Here is a 16376-nt window from a genome sequence, read left to right as displayed (position 1 = left end):
GTTTATGGGATGGATGCCTGGGTGGGGCAGTCTCTGCACGGTCCGAATGGACTATTGTTAACCTTTGTCTTTTTAATTTTTTCCCCCTAGGTGAATGTTGGATGTGTACCCAAAAAGGTAATTTCTAGTTTCTCCTTCCCTCCAAACTCCTTGTTCCTATTTACTAAACCACGATCAGAACGACATACCAGTTAGGAGTTGTCTCCGTTCACTTTCTGTGACTGTGACCTGAAGAGGAAAGAGTTTATTTTAGATTACAGCTCACAGTTCCTGGGGCTGAATGAAAATGGACAAAGCTTATAGAAATGTAAAAATTTTAAAAAGTATTTATTTATTTATTATATGTAAGTACACTGTAGCTGTCTTCAGACACTCCAGAAGAGAACATCAGATTTTGTTACGGATGGTTGTGAGCCACCATGTGGTTGCTGGGATTTGAACTCAGGACCTTTGGAAGAGCAGTCGGCACTCTTAGTTGCTGAGCCATCTCACCAGCCCGAAATGTAAATTTTAAAACAGAAGCATAAGATAGTAAACAAAAAGTATAAGCAAGGATAAAAAAAAAAAAAAAAACTTTAAAGGAACCAGCACAAGGCCAGTTAATATTCCACTTTTTATCATACTTGTAGGCTGGGTAATGTCTTGATGGGAGCCCACCATTTCCCTGATATTTCAGAATCCACTCTAAATTCCATCTAGTCAGGTCCTGAATCTTAATGTATTTAGTTGTTTGGGTTTTGATGTTGTTGTTGTTTTTAAAGATTTATTTCATGTATGTGGCTACACTGTTGCTGTCTTCAGACACACCAGAAGAGGGCATCGGATCCCATTACAGATGGTTGTGAGCCACCAGATGGTTGCTGGGAATTGAACTCAGGACCTCTGGAAGAGCAGTCGGCGCTCTTCACCTCTGAGCCATCTCTCCAGTCCCCAGTCTTTGTTTTTGTTTTTGTTTCTATCTGTTAATATTTTACTTGGAGTTTCTGTCTCTCTTCAGTACTCAAATGTGATTCCTTTTATTCTTTTTTTTAATAGATAATGTGGAACACAGCCGTGCACTCGGAATTCATGCACGATCACGTGGATTATGGCTTTCAAAGCTGTGAGGGTAAATTCAGTTGGCAGTAAGTATTGGCGCTTACAGGGTTCCATTTACAGGATGGGTGTTTGTGACCCCTAGCCATCCATGTTTTCAGAGGTGAGGGTTACTGTGTCCCAATGCATACAGGGCTGGGCCTGTAGCTTGGTCTTCAGATTTCTGGCCTGGATTGTGTAAAGGCCTGGGTTCAGTCCCCAGTACCATATGTGTCGTTTCATATGTGTGCCTGTATTTACGCACAACATAAGATTGACCACTTTAATCACTGCAAATACAGTTTGGCTTTCAGCACAGACAATTACTGTGCAGACAGTACCACTTTCCTGTTTCTAGAACTTTCCCATAATCCTGAACAATATTAGACAATAACTCTTCATGCCCTACTTCCCTACCAGCCCACACAACGTGTTCTGCTGTCTGTAAAGCTGACCTGACCTGTGCTAGAATACTTAGTAGAATCATATAATCTCCTTTTATGCCTGATTTATATTGATTATTGTCAGCTTTTGGTTTGGTTGGGTTTTTTTGTTTTGTTTTTGTTTTTTTGTTTGGTGTTTGTTTGTTTTTGAATCAGGGTCTATCTGTGTAGCCCTGGCTGTCCTAGAACTCACTCACTCTGTAGATCAGGCTGACCTCAGACTTGGAGATCCACCTGCCTCTGCCTCCTGAGTGCTGGGATTAAGGGCACGTGCCTGGCTGGCTACTGTCACTTTTTAAAGGTTTGACTGGCTGTAGTTGGCAACCATAGCTCACACTCTTTACTCCTGAATAGTATCCTTTTGTACACGGTACCAGTCACCTGTGCGGTCACCTTGGGTTGTTTCCACTTTGTGGCTGTCATGAATCATGCCACCATGAATACTGGTGTGCAGGTCATGAGCTGGAGACCGTGTTCTCAGTTCTTCCAGGTTCTGGGTAACATGACAGTCTGTGTGTAACTCTCTAATTGGCAGTAACTAATAGAGCCATCAATTTCCCAAAGAGTTTTTATTTTTATTTTTTATATTTTTTAATTTTTTTTTTTTTTTTTTTTTTTGAGACAGGGTTTCTCTGTGTAGCCCTGGCTGTCCTGGAACTCACTCTGTAGACCAGGCTGGCCTCAAACTCAGAAATCCACCTGCCTCTGCCTCCCAAGTGTTGGGATTAAAGGCATGCACCACCATACCCAATTGTAGCATGTATCTTTACCTACTCAGCCATGTCCCTGACCCATCTCATTTTCTGCACTGAAAGAGGCATAGATATTGCAGATGCCATCTGAGCATGCTCCAGGATGGAACAGGACCTCAGCACCTGGGAAGCAGGTGATATGGGACAGTGGATGACACAGTCATCAGACAGTGGCAAACTTCATTCTTAGTTGACACGAGTGCTGGAGGCTGGTGCCCAGGCTACTGGGTGAAGAAAGAAAATGCTGTTTCTGAGAACTGCCTTTCGTCTCTTTACAGTGTCATCAAGCAGAAGAGGGACGCCTATGTGAGCCGTCTGAACACCATCTATCAAAATAATTTAACCAAGGTGTGTGTGCTGGCCTCCAAACCTGGAGAGTCACTTGACATTGGAGGAGCCACCAGATCTGACCAGACAAAAGCGTAGCCTCGGGATATGTCTGATAAATTCTATAAATAATTTGGAAGCTGACCTTACTGATCGAGTAGGCCTTTGACCCAGTAGACCAGTCTCTTTTCTACAAATAGAGAGTGTATGCCGGGCCCGTGGACCAGGTCTCAGCTCACATGTGTATCTTGAGTAGGTCTGTCCCTCCCGTTAGATCAGAAAGTAAAACCAGGAGAGACAGATTGACAGAATGGTGCTGGCAAAGCCAGGAGCACAAGCTGAGAAATCCAGTGTTGATCAGAACAGCTTCTTACAGTCCACATAATGACTCGGAAATGTAATCTTGTAAGTAAATTCCTATCAAGAAAATTAGACAAAAAAAAAAAAAAAAAGAAAATTAGACAAAGGTGTATTTGCCTACAGTAAATATTTTTGTTCTCCCTTCTTCTCCTGAAACCTTTTTTAAATTAAAGACTTATTCTTATGTACATGTGTGTGTGAGCACACATGAGTGTATGTAATGTGTGTGTGTGCGTGCGTATGTGTGTGTGTGAGTGTGTGTGTGCGCAAGAGTGTGCATGTAGATGCCCATAAAGGCCAAGAAGATGTCAGGTGCCCTGGACCTGAAATTACAGGCAATTGTGAGCCATCTGACGTAGGTGCTAAAGTCCAAATTTGGATCCTCTGGAAGAACAGCAAGCCCTTTTAACCACTAAGCCATCTCTCCAGCAATCTTCCCCTTTATAAGGTCTTAGAATATAGATATCCCTGGCTGTCCTTGAACTCACAAAAATCTACCTACTTCTGTCTCTTGAGAGCTGAGATTAAAGGCCTGTACCACCATGTCCAGCTCCTATTGGAATTTTTTTTAGTGGGGCTGACTAAATTTTAAGAAAAAGATGGACCTAAGAGATGGCTCACAGTTAAGAGCACTGGCTGCTTTTCTGGAGGACGCAGGTTCGATTCCCAGCACCTGCACAGTGACTGACAATGGTGGTTCTTGTCCCGGGTTCCTCTGCTCTCTCTGACCTCTGCAGGCACTGCACATGTATAATATATATACATGTATAAATGTGTGATGCACATGCATGCATGCAACAACACACACATACACATAAAAATAGGTAAATCTTAAGAAAGAAAAGACAGGAAAGTTGTTGGAGCTTGGGAGATGATCGAGAAATGAGCATTTTACAAAACTTAGTCTCACTGTATGTGGAGCATGCACTGATCCTGTGGCGATAATGTTATGGCTGGTAGGGTTCTACAGCAAAACAAACTTTGGTGCTCTGTCCCCAGGTGGTGCAGATCTTTCTCCGAACGGTTACCTGTGTTCACAGCACTTGGCCCTTTTTCTCCCAGGGCAAACTCGCTGCCCCCTAAGAAGGGTTAGAACAGGGTGCTGGTGGGTTTGGCATTAAGTGAAATTCAGTTAATTAAGCCAGGTGCCTGCAGGAACAGGCCTGGAAGGGAGATGGGGAGGGAGGAGAGAATTCAGCCCCAGACAGGCTGAAAAAGGTTGACTCATTCCTTTGTGTGAACATACTTACGTGGCTCCTTTAGCTTTCCACAGTCCACCTTTCTGTGCCAGGACATAGGTCACAGCTGGCTGACGCTTGCTGGCTGCCCTCATGGTGACCCCTGGTACTGGGTTCCACTGAGAGCAAGTCAAGCATTACTGTTCATTTCCACAGTAGAGCATCACTGTAGTTTTCTGGTTTGCTTTTTGTTTTGTTTGGTTTTGTAACCTTCTTCCCACCAAAGATTTATTTATTTGTTGTTATGTGTATGAATATACTGTCATTGCCTTCAGACGCACCAGAAGGAGGCATCGGATCCCATTACAGATGGTTGTGAGCCACCATGTGGTTGCTAGGAATTGAACTCAGGACCTCTGGGAGAGCAGTCAGTGCTCTTAACCTCTGAGCCATCTCTCCAACAAAGGCTGCATCTCTCTCTTGACCAGAGTATGTTCCTTCACCTTTGCTTCTCCCTTGTCCTCGTTCCTCTCCCTCTCTGGAATATCAATTTTTTTAGTCTTTTGTGAGTAAGGCTTTCACCTTCAACCCTTGGAGTCAAAAATACTGCCTTTTCCTTGGAGTGACAGGCATGGTTTTGTTTACTTGGTTTTAACCCAAGATAGCACCATTATTTCTCCGTGACATTTACTTCCGACTGACTGGCAGTGAGCTCTCCCGAGTATCCGTTACCAGTCATGAGGTCTAAGAATGGTGAAGAAATTAGGAACTAATGTATTGCGCAGAATAGATGTCTTTTGAAACAGGGGTTTCCTCTAGCTTAAACTGCCAGTGAACTTGCTGTGTAGCCAGGGGTAACCTAAGTACCTGATCCTGCTGCCTCCTGCTCCCAAGGGCTGGATTTTAGGAAGGTACCGCTACTCCCAACTTGGCAGTTTTCATTTGTTGGCTTTTTGAGTCTTACGAATATGCTAACGTCCGTGTTCCTTCTGCAGTCCCACATAGAAATTATCCACGGCTATGCAACATTCGCAGATGGTCCTCAGCCCACGGTGGAAGTCAATGGGAAAAAGTTTACTGCTCCACACATCTTGATTGCCACAGGAGGTGTGCCCACAGTTCCTCATGAGAGCCAGATCCCAGGTGAGTCTTCCAAAAGCCCGGTGAGGTCAGGGAGTTTACAAGCCAAATCATGGGATCTGCCTACGCTGGTTCTGTCTTGCGAAAGGTCAGAAAAAAACGATCCCTGGAGACTACATTTAGCTAAGTGATGATTAAGAGTGAGCCAGGACTCAGCAAGAGAAGTCATGGAGAACGGTCACCTTTTGCTCCTGGTGTGGCACAGAGTGCTGTTAGGCAGGCTATTTTTTCTAAGACTCGACAGACAGTAACTATTCAAGAGCGAGAAGTCCTGTTAAGAAATTGCTCTCCCCGGTCCATGTTTTTGTTTCTTACATAGCAAGATGTAAAAGATTAAAGCAGCCAGGCATCTCAGAGGTGGTCCTGTGGGCCATGTGCCTGCATGTTAGAGGTGACTCATGAACAGACTGCTGTAATCACTCTCAGCCATTAGTCATTCTTTCTCCCACATACTATTATATGTCTTGGATAGTGACTTTATTAATTTTTTTTTTATTGCTGTGCTAAAAGAATGTCGACAAAAGTGACTTAAGGGAGAAGGGGTTTATTCCTTGTCGCAGTTGAGATTGCAGTCCACCATGCAGGGAAGTCACAGCGGTAGCAACTTGAGGAAGCTGGGCACAACGCAACATAGCAATGAAACAGAGCAGTGAGTGCATGCTTGCTTGCCCAGTCCTTTCTCCATACATCCCTGGCTAGGGAATGGCACTGCCCACAGTGGGTGGATCTCCCATTCAGCTAATCCCTCACAGACATGTCTAGAGGCCCTGTCTATCTCCCGTATTATTCTACATTCTTTCATATTGACAACAAAAGTCATAACAGTGGGCACACTTTATACATTTTTTTTTTTTAATTCTCAGGGACTGGCTTCAAAGCTTGTGATAACTTTGTTTAAGGAGCACTTTGGGTGTGTGCATTTATGCCTTTAAATAGATCTTTCCCTGTTTGTTTTGTTTTTGAGATAGTCTCATGTAACTCAGGCTGACTTTGAAGTTACTATGTAATAAACGATGACCTTAAATCCTGGTTCTTCAGTCTCCACTGGGATTATAGGCCTGTGGCACCATGCCAGCTTATATTCATTCTTTTGTTTATTGTTGTTTCCCTATTCTTCTCTTTCTAGAATTTTAAGCAGGGTTTACAACCCCCAAAGCTAGAGAGGAAAAAAATACAAAGGTACCATTTTCAAGTACCGTAATATTTACTTGGGAATCCTGGGTGGTCATAGCCCTGTGAAGCCAGACTCCAGTAGTCATTGTTTACTGGGTAAAAAAGAAAAGGTTAAACCTGAAGAGATAGCTCAGTGGTTAGGAACACTTGCTGCTCTTGCCAAGGACCCAAGTTCAGGTTCCACCACCACCAAGGTGGTTCAGAATTATCTGCAACTGCCATGCCTGTGGATCCAACACCTTCTGGCCTTCCAGGCACCAGGCACCCCCAAGGTTGTCTGTAGGCCAGAGATGCTGAGCACCCAGTAGCTGTTAAGTCCACAAGGCTGGATGTCTCAGCAGCTCCATTCTGGCACTGCAGGTCCCAGGGTATTCCTAGAGAGCCTCTGGCTTCTGCCCATGCTGGAGGACTGAAATGGCTGTGTTCCCCGGTCAGTGAAGGGTGGTGGTGGCACAGCAGCAGAACAATAGTAGATGCACTCACCAGCAAGGAGGGGAGGGGAGGGGAGAGCAAAACCTATGCCTCCACCACTAGAAGGGCTGCTCTCCCCTCCGACCTGGTAAGTGTCGCTTCAGTTTCTAGACAGTGAATCTGTTAAGTATGCAGCAAGCAAAAGCAGAAAGACAAATAGCACAGAGCAGATAAATAGGAGCAACAGAGAGTAAACCATCATCAGATCAGATGCCTGCAACACCTAGCAGAAACCATTAAGAATGGTGTAACTGGGAGAGCATTGTCGCCTCAGGCACTTACAACATCCTGTGGAGTTGGCTGTGCGGAGAAGTTGGGAGATCCCAGGCCGAGCTTTAGGCTTCTTCCTGCTGCAGGGATTTCTATGCTATGGGATAGACAGTAAGCAGTAGTCTCTTGGAAGAGGCTTGTTGTCTAGCTGTTGTCAATGCACAGAGTTGTAAATACCTTTAGCTGTTCTCCTTTCTTGTCAGAGAGGCAGTGATTCAGCCTCACCCAGGACGGGGAGTCTTGGGAGACCCTAGACATAAGCACTTGAGTCTCTGGGACAAGGGAGGTCTTCTCACTTCCAGCGTCCACTTCTCTACAGCGCAAACAGCAAATGACAGTTTACCTACATACATGTACCACCCTTCCCCTGTTACTCCTTCTGGAAAGCACCTGCCAGAGATACTGCTCTTAGTTGTTCCCGATTCGGCGAGCTGATGATCAAGGTTAACCGTTACAGAAGACTAAGGCAGGAGCATTGCCTTAAGTTTGAGGCCAGCCTGGACTGCAGAGTGAGATCCTGTTTTAAAACTAAACCGTACCCCAAAGAACACAGGCAAGGAGCCTGTGGTTCCCATGTGCTGGCTGCCCTCTACAGCACGCTACATAAACATGCTTTCCCTTCTGAAGAGTAAAGTAATTAAAATAAAATGTGCTGTTGGATGTCGCCAAAAGGAGAAAAGGATGCAGAGGGTTCCTGCGGTGGTCTGGGTTTCTGCGGTGGTCTGGGTTATCTCTCTGTGCCGATAAGAGTGCTTGCTTAGGCAGGCGTGAGGCCTCAGTTCAGTTTCCAGCAGTGCAAAAAAAAAAAAAACCATTAAACATCTGATGCGGTTGGGGGCCTGGAGCAATGGCCCAGCTGTTAAAGAACACTCAGTGCTCTCCCTGCAGAACTGAGATCCGATTCTAGCACCCACAGAATAGCTTACAACCTTCCATAACTCCGGTTCCAGGGGCTCCAGTGCCCCCTTCTGGCCTCCATGGGCACTGCATGCACATGGTGCACATAGATACAGGCAAATAATAAAATATATATAATAAATAATAAATATGTAATAGTATATATAAAACAAGTATATATGTGTGATATTTTAAAAACTCTAATGGTAGGGCTAAAAAGATGACTCGGAGCCTAGGGGCACTTTTTGCTCTTGCAGGGGACTGGAGTTCAGTTCCCAGCACCTACATATAGGCTCACGACCAACTTTTTCAGTTCTAGGGGATCCAGCACCCTCTTCTAGCCTCTGCAGGCACTGCATACACAATATACACAAACATACATGCAGGTAAAACACTTGTACCTATAAAGTAAAAATAATAATAATAACAGAAAGCAAAACAGTAACAATAGAAACCTAATAGTTGATTCTGTCTATAGAGAGGATTAGGGGCATAGGATGGGGAAGAGTCCTTCTGTCAGTCTCCCCTCAAGGGTACTCTCCCCTGATGCATGTATGCATCTGTCCATCCATCCATCCATCTATCCATACTGGGGATTGAACTCAGAATCTCGCACGTGCCAACCACATACATCACCTCCCCAGGCTCAGCCTCACTTTTTAAATGATTTAAAATATACCTTCATTAATTGAAATAATGAAAATAGATACAACTTCTAAAGTAAACTTTCTAAGACACCAGATGGTGAAGGCATAGAGTGTGTTGAGGTAGGTGTTTACCGCTTTAATTGGTGGTTTGTAGCAGGGCCTAAAAACAAGGCGGACTAAAGTCCCATGCAGTGACCAGCTTTACTCAGAGCATCAGACAATTCATGCTGCGGGTTAAGAAGAGTGATGCCATGCTCGGACTGTGTTCTGACAGTAGGGAGGATCCGCAGAGACAGGCATGACCCAGGAAGAAAGGGACTCTGCTAGAATTATGTGCTGAGAGAGAGAACAGCCAGAAGCCTCTGTCATGAAGACATCTTTGAAGGATGTTCAGCCAAGCCAGTCAGTTGGACAAGCACTGACGTCTTGAAGCAAGTGTTTCGAGCTGTGCCTAGAATTAAGTTACAGTGAAACACGGAGACTCTTCAAGTCCAAGAGCGGTGACTTCCGTAACTGCGGCAGATCATTATTGGCTTATGATCAGTGACAGGATCTGTGTGATGTCCAGAAACTAAGCTGGCAGTGACTGTATGGAGAGAGAATCTCGAGGCTGAAGACTGTTGGAAGGTGGCTGTCTGCAGGAGCTCTCTGCCCCATTCTGAAGGCGGTCACCAAGCCTTCTACTTGGATTAGGGGGAACAGGCTGAAGAGAGCCCACGAAAAGTCAGGTGCTGTATGTTGCCGAGTTAAAAGACGTGCTGCAAAACATACCCTTCACTGAGACCAGCCCGGGTGTGCCACATGCCCATGACACTTAGATTTGGTAAGATGCAGTATATCCGATAGCCGATGAGATACGGGGCAGGTGTTAGAGAGAGTCACACATCAACAGCTCAAGGCGGTGTCCGGATTATTAGGGGAAGGCGCCCAGCTCCTTTCACTAAGATGGTGAGAGGCTGAGATTTTATTCTAAATGAACAGGTTAACGTCTTTATTCTGAGCGTGAGACTATGAAATGCTCCAAAGTCTAACGTTTGAGTGTTGACATACCACAGTCAGAAAGCTCTGCCCAGGAAACCTTCATTTCATGTACAGAGTTAATTAAGTGTTGTACCAGTACCTTTGTGTGACTTGCCCCTCGCTCCCATACAGCTAGGTCTTGAAGGCCAGACTGGCCTCCAGTCCATTCTCTACTTTGAGTTCCTCATCCTCCTGCCTCCGTGTCCCCAGTGCTGGGATGACAGGCCTATGCCATCATGCCCAGTTTATTATGGACAGTTGAATCTCGGGCTGCATTCCCAAAACACCCGGCTTAGTTAGCGTTTCTATTGCTGCGATAAAACACCATGACCAAAAGCAACTTGGGGAGGAAATGGAAAGGTCTCTGTCACCTCACAGACTGGTTCATCTCCAAGGGAAGTCAGAGGAAAAGTAGGAACCAAGAGGGAGGAGCAGATGCAAAGGCCTTGGAGGAACACTGCTGACCGGCTTACCTCGCATGGCTTGGTCAGCCTGCTTTCTCACACAGCCCGGGGCCACCTGTTCACAGTAATAATAATTTTTTAAAAATGCCCCCGTAGACATAACCCCAAGTCTGAAAAAAATTCTGAAATTTGAAATTCTGGCCTCGAGTGTTGCAGAAAAGGGACAAATATGGAAAGAAAAACTACGGAGCGGGACAGATGTAAGCACGGCACTGGAATATGTGAGGGGGAATCAATACCGCAACACACTCGGTGTAGTCATGAAGAAAAATGGTGGAAGCCGTGGGGTAGGGGCTGGGGGTGGCGGTGCACGCCTTCAAGCTCAGCAGTTGGGAGGAGAGGCAGGCAGCTTTCTTGTGAGTTTGAGGTCAGTCTGGTTTACCAAGTGAGTTCCAGGACAGCCAGGGCTGTGTAGAGAGGCCTTATCTCACAGAGGAAGAAGGCGAAGGAGGCGGAGGGGGCCAAGACCTAGCTGCTGGCTTCCTGCCTTCACTTGGGGTTGGAGGCAGAGCAGGGCTGTCAGTCTGTTCATGACGCTGACAGGATCTTGGTCCTTTGGGGAAATCTGAATCTCCTTACCCATCACTGTTCCTGTTTCTTGAAATAAATGTAAAATGTAGACTCCAGAAAGGCGTGTTCTCAGTAGAGGTCTAGCAAAGCTGTCAAAACAGTGCATTTTCTGACACTTGTTTGGTTTTTGAGTAAATTGGGTTCTGGCTAAACATGACCGCTCATACCCCAAATCTCCAATGCTCAGGAGGCTAAGGCAGGATTGCCATGAGTTTGAGGCTAGCCTGGGCTACATAGTAAATCCCAGGTCAGTCTAGATTACAATGTGAAACCTTTATCTCATCCCTGGAAAATAAGTTTAAGTGGTATGTTTATCACTCTGTGGTGTTTTTCTACACAGGCGCCAGCCTGGGGATCACCAGCGATGGCTTCTTTCAGCTGGAGGACTTGCCCAGGTGAGCAGATCTGACATCAGGGATGCTGTGTTCTTTCTCTCCTGGGAACCCGGTTCACGCTTTCCCGCCCCGCCTCCCTTTCTGAGCTGCCCATGCTGTCTTGAACTCAAACTCTCAGTTCACTCACCTGTCTCAGCATGATCTACCCTAAGTGTTTAGGCTTCACAGAGGTGATGCAAGTGAGCACCCAGACAGAGTGGTCATGACGCCATTGTGTTTGGATGGTATAAATACACATTCACTCAGACCCACCCCCGAGCAAGCTCGATTACAGATACTTGCCCATTTCGTATTTTAGAACCACTCAATATACTTTTATTGATATGAATACAGGCTTAATGAATGAGTTCATTCAGGCCATTAAAAAAGAAGGCTCTTCTTCTAAATACTTTCCCCCTGTGTTGCAACAGTGGGCGGGGCATGTTGGGAGCCTTGGAAAACCTGCAGCCTGAAAATCTTTCTGCCTCAGCCTGGAAGAGAGCCTTAAGCGACAGCATTTCTCCGACATCGATCCAGACATTCATTCGAGCATTTAGCAGAAGCTTAAGCTCTTTTGTTAGATCAAAATGAATTCAGGAAGTTGAGTTCAACTGCTGCCTGGGCCACCCAAATGCCAGGGTTGCTGTCATGAGCCACTATGCCTGACTTAAACCGGCTTTCTTAAATTGGCCTTTGATCATGCTACAAGGATTAACTGAATAATGACCAAGGAGAAGTCCCTGGCCCTGAAGATAATGGTTCTGTTAGATTTCCATATGGAAATTGGAAGGAGTTGAGGACTAGTCTCAGCTATGTATTAGCCAACTGGGATACAGAGACTGTCTCTAAAAAAAAAAATGAATGAATGAAAACAGGACACAAGGAACTTAAATGCAAATAACAACATCTTTCTTCTATGAGGGAAATTCTGTTTTGTTCTGATTGTGAATGCGGTCTTGCTGTGTAGTTCTGGATGCCCTGGAGCTTGCACCAGGCTGCCGCTGCTTTCACAGGCTGGAATCACAGGTGCACCATGTTGCTCATAACGGTTAACGGTTGTGGAGGCTGAGCAGAGGCGCTGAGGGACACATGGGAGTCTGTGCACCTAACACCGTTCCAAATCAGTTTAAGAAATGGTCGCCTTTTGCTTTCCTTTCAGCCGCAGCGTCATTGTGGGGGCCGGGTACATTGCTGTGGAGATTGCGGGCATCCTCTCTGCCCTGGGCTCCAAGACATCTCTTATGATCAGGCATGATAAGGTAAGTCCTGTCTCTTCCTGTCCCCTTTCATTGACTTTCTTTTTCCCTAGAGGAAAGGTTTTTTTTTTTTTTTTTTTTAAAGAAAACTATAAGAGGGGCTGGTGAGATGGCTCAGTGGGTAAGAGCACCCGACTGCTCTTCCGAAGGTCAGGAGTTCAAATCCCAGCAACCACATGGTGGCTCACAACCATCCTTAACGAGATCTGGCGCCCTCTTCTGGAGTGTCTGAAGACAGCTACAGTGTACTTACATATAATAAATAAATAAATCTATAAAAAAAAAAAAAAAAAGAGGTACACAATTACTGCCCACAAAAAAAAAAAAAAAAAGAAAACTATAAGAATCACCTAATTTTTAAATTTTAATTTAATTATTATGTATATATGATAGGCATGTGTGAGTGTAGATGGGTGTATACTGTGCTACCTGGGCTGAGGTCAGAGGACAACTTTTGGGAATAATACTTCTTTCCACTGGGTTCTGGGCAAACTTACACAAAAGCTTTTACCTGTAAATTTCACATTGATAGCTTTCACAGTGTGCAAAGTCGGTCCCACACATACCCCTTAAACAGCTTCCCTTTACTACCCAGATGGCTTCCATACCCACTATCTCTTTCTTAACAGATTCAGGCTCACTTTGATATTTGACTCTCCAGTAGGAACAGACAGTGCTTCAGTTCCTCTCAGTTGCCATGATCCCCCATCAGCACCAAAGGCACCGTGTAAAAGGAGTTTATTGTGGCTTACGGTTCCAGAGGGAAAAGAATCCGTTATGGCAGGAAATCGTGGCCGAAAATGGCAGGCATGACGGCCAAAGCTGAGAGTTCAGCCACAAGCAGGAAACAGGAAGTGTCCTGAGGCCTTATATCCTCAAAGCTGGTCCTCTAGTGAGGCTGCACCTCTTAAACTTCTCGCCAACCATCAGTACTAACAGGAAACCAAGTCCTGAAATATCTGAGTCTGTGTGGGACGCTCATTCAAACCACTACAGGCAGTATGGCCAGCTTTCGTAGTGCAACAGTCTCTAAAATAAGACGTTCTAGTACAGTACAATCCAAAGATACACTGATTTGACCCTTGCATGCTAAGAAGTGATGGTAGTAATATGGAATGGTAGATATATGGAATGGAACCATACGTTTCTGTAAGAGCAATACAAACACAGCAGGTCCTAACATAGAGTAGTCGTAAATGTGACCTTTGATGGTCACTGGCGCCAGTCGGCTCTAATCAGGTTTTCTTCCTTCCCCACCGTCCGTCCCCCGGCTGCCCATGGCAAATGCAGGTACTGAGAAATTTTGATTCACTCATCAGTTCCAACTGCACCGAGGAACTGGAGAATGCCGGCGTGGAGGTGTTGAAGTTCACACAGGTACGTGCGGCCTGTCAGTCACATTCAGGGCTAAGGGTAGAACAGGAGGAGAGCCTGGGAGAGGGCTCGACCACTGAGCTGCCTGCCCCTCGGCAGCCCACACCCGCTTGATGTATATGTTTGTGCTTTGTGATGAGTGGTTGTTTTGTTGTTGTTGTTTAATGGTCACTCGATAGGATCTTGTTTTGCAGTCCAGGCTGGACTTGAACTCATGAGCCTCCTTCTTCAGCCTCCCAAGTGCTGGTGTTAACAGACGTGCACTGACACACCCAGTTTCTGCCAAATGTTTTCTGTCTTAAAAAGCTGTATTTCATATTCATGAAGTCAAGGTATAAAAGACAAGAAAGCTGGCTGTTAAGTCTCGAACTAAAACTTTGGGGGGGAAGGGGGCTTCAAGACAGGGTTTCTCTGTGTAGCCCTGGCTGTCCTGGAGCTCACTCTGTAGACCAGTCTGGCCTCAAATTCAGAGATCCGCCTGCCTCTGCCTCCCAAGTGCTGGGATTAAAGGCATGCGCCACCACTGCCCAGCACATTCTTATTTTTCAGATTTTTCAAGACATGGCAAGAAATCAAATTTCCAAATGTATGGTTTTTAAAAAGTATTTTACCTATTTTATTTAACCAAAGCATTACCAAAGTATTTTCTTTCCCAGAAAATTACTTACTTTCAGTGGAATCTTTCTAGAGAGTTAGCCTCTTCAGGTCTGTGCTACCCTTTCAGCATAGCCTGTGTTGAGTAATAAAAGACTGTGCTTTGAGGATGCAGAGATGAAGGCGTTCCCATCAGTACCACTTTGGAGAACTTTGTTAAGCAATGAGCTGGGTACCACCTGTATGGATGGTCTCTACAGCTGCACTCCATCCACAGCTGGATTGTAAATATATGAAATAAAAGGTTTCATATAAGGCTTTGACATGTAAGGGTTTTGTTTTTTTTTTAATGCATTCTTCTCTAAATGATACAGACTAACAAACAACTCTAACATGACATTTACATGTACTTGGCATGATAAGCAGCCTGGAGTTGATTTGAAGTATTCAGGATGCACTCGGGTTATAGGGGGGTGGCAGCTCACAGCTGTCTGTAACTTCAGTTCCAAGGGATAGGATGCCCTCTTCTGGCCTCTGGGCATGGCACACAGGTGGTGCACAAGACATACATGAAATCAAAACACACACACACACACACACACACACACACACACAAGTACAAGTAAACTTGGAGGGGAGGCCAGAGGTGTTGAGTTTCTCTAGAGGTGTTCTTACAGGCAGTTACGAGCTTCCCATCATGCTTGGAACCAAACTCAGGTCCTCTGACCACCTCACCAGCCCCAGAAATAAGTAGGTAGATAGATAGACAGACAGACAGACAGACAGACAGACAGACAGACAGACAGACAGATAGATAGATAAATAAATAAATAAAGCACATAAACAAATAAATATATTTATATATATTTAATGTTGTAGCATTTGTATATATTTAATGTTGTGGCTAAGTGACTGTGAAGATACACCATGACCAACTTAATAAAAGATTAATAATAATTAATTGGGGGCTTGCTTACAGTTTCAGAGGGTAAGTTCCTGATTACCATTATGGGATCATGGCAGCAGATAGGCAGGCATGTTCTGGAGTAGTAGTTACGAGATGACATCTTAGCCACAAGCAGCAGGCAGAGACAGACAGACAGACAGACCTACTGAAAACTCAAAGTCCATTCCCAGGGATATACCCCCTCTAACATGGCTCACACTCCTGATCCTTTCTGAAAGAGTTCCCCCACCTAGGGATTGTGTTGGGAGCCAGGCCAACCCAAGGCTTTCCCTGAGGCCCTGATGTATGGGAAAGGAACATAATTCTTGCCTAACACCCAGAATAGGCTTGGCAAGGTCAGTAATGGCCTGAAGCCAGGGCCTCGGGGGAGCTGCGGCTTCAGATTCTGGGAACCCAACTCTTCACCCTTACGGAGGGTACCAGTCAGTCCATAGGCGCTGGGTGCTCGCTCTGTCCGTGACTTGATTAGCCTTCTGACCTTGTCCCCTTGTGTGATAGTTTTGGCTGATACTGTCCCATATTCCCCCTGCAAATAGAATACATAATGTTACAATTCTTAAACTGTAATGGACCATTAGCTCATACAGACTTCCTTATCTAAGCGTTCGGTTATTTCTCATCCCTCCCTCTGCCTCAGCATCTTTCCGCTCAGTGCCCTTATCCCTGTGGGTTCAGGTCAGGACCAAGGTCAGGCCCCCATGGGGGCCATTCTCATTTAAACCATCACATATGATAATTTAAGCCAGCATTCTAGGCCATTGGAAGAATCAGACATTCAAGGAAACAGGCCTTGCTCTGGGGAGTTTGATAAATTAAATACCTGTTTCAGCTATAATAAGTAAATGTTAAAAACTCTTAACTGGGTATAATGGACCAAGCTCGTAAAACCAGCACAATTTCTGGGGCAGAAAAATTGTTAATGGACTTAAGGACAGTCTGGGATATAGATTGAGATTCTGTCTCAAAACAGAACAGAAAACACTAAGATCTGGTTTTGCTATGTACCTGGTGGCTTAGGTCTAAAC

The 16376-nt window shown here is 45.2% G+C and overlaps 1 protein-coding gene across 1 annotated transcript in view; it reads left to right on the top strand.

Moving 5' to 3' along the window:
- Window positions 1-16376, top strand: part of Gsr (glutathione-disulfide reductase) — a 44055-nt gene that overhangs the window by 14412 nt on the left and 13267 nt on the right. Inside the window, exons 2-8 of the mRNA XM_021170345.2 lie at window positions 91-117; window positions 1036-1124; window positions 2548-2617; window positions 5130-5277; window positions 11127-11181; window positions 12320-12419; window positions 13707-13793. Coding sequence (XP_021026004.1) covers window positions 91-117; window positions 1036-1124; window positions 2548-2617; window positions 5130-5277; window positions 11127-11181; window positions 12320-12419; window positions 13707-13793 — 576 coding nt within the window. The remainder of the gene's footprint in view (window positions 1-90; window positions 118-1035; window positions 1125-2547; window positions 2618-5129; window positions 5278-11126; window positions 11182-12319; window positions 12420-13706; window positions 13794-16376) is intronic.

Source organism: Mus caroli, unplaced genomic scaffold (assembly GCF_978045245.1).
Source record: "Mus caroli unplaced genomic scaffold, Mus_caroli_1 scaffold_10, whole genome shotgun sequence".
In the NCBI taxonomy this organism is placed as follows: domain Eukaryota; kingdom Metazoa; phylum Chordata; class Mammalia; order Rodentia; family Muridae; genus Mus; species Mus caroli.
Note: the sequence above shows the minus strand (reverse complement) of the source record. Positions and strands in the feature narration are given on the sequence as shown.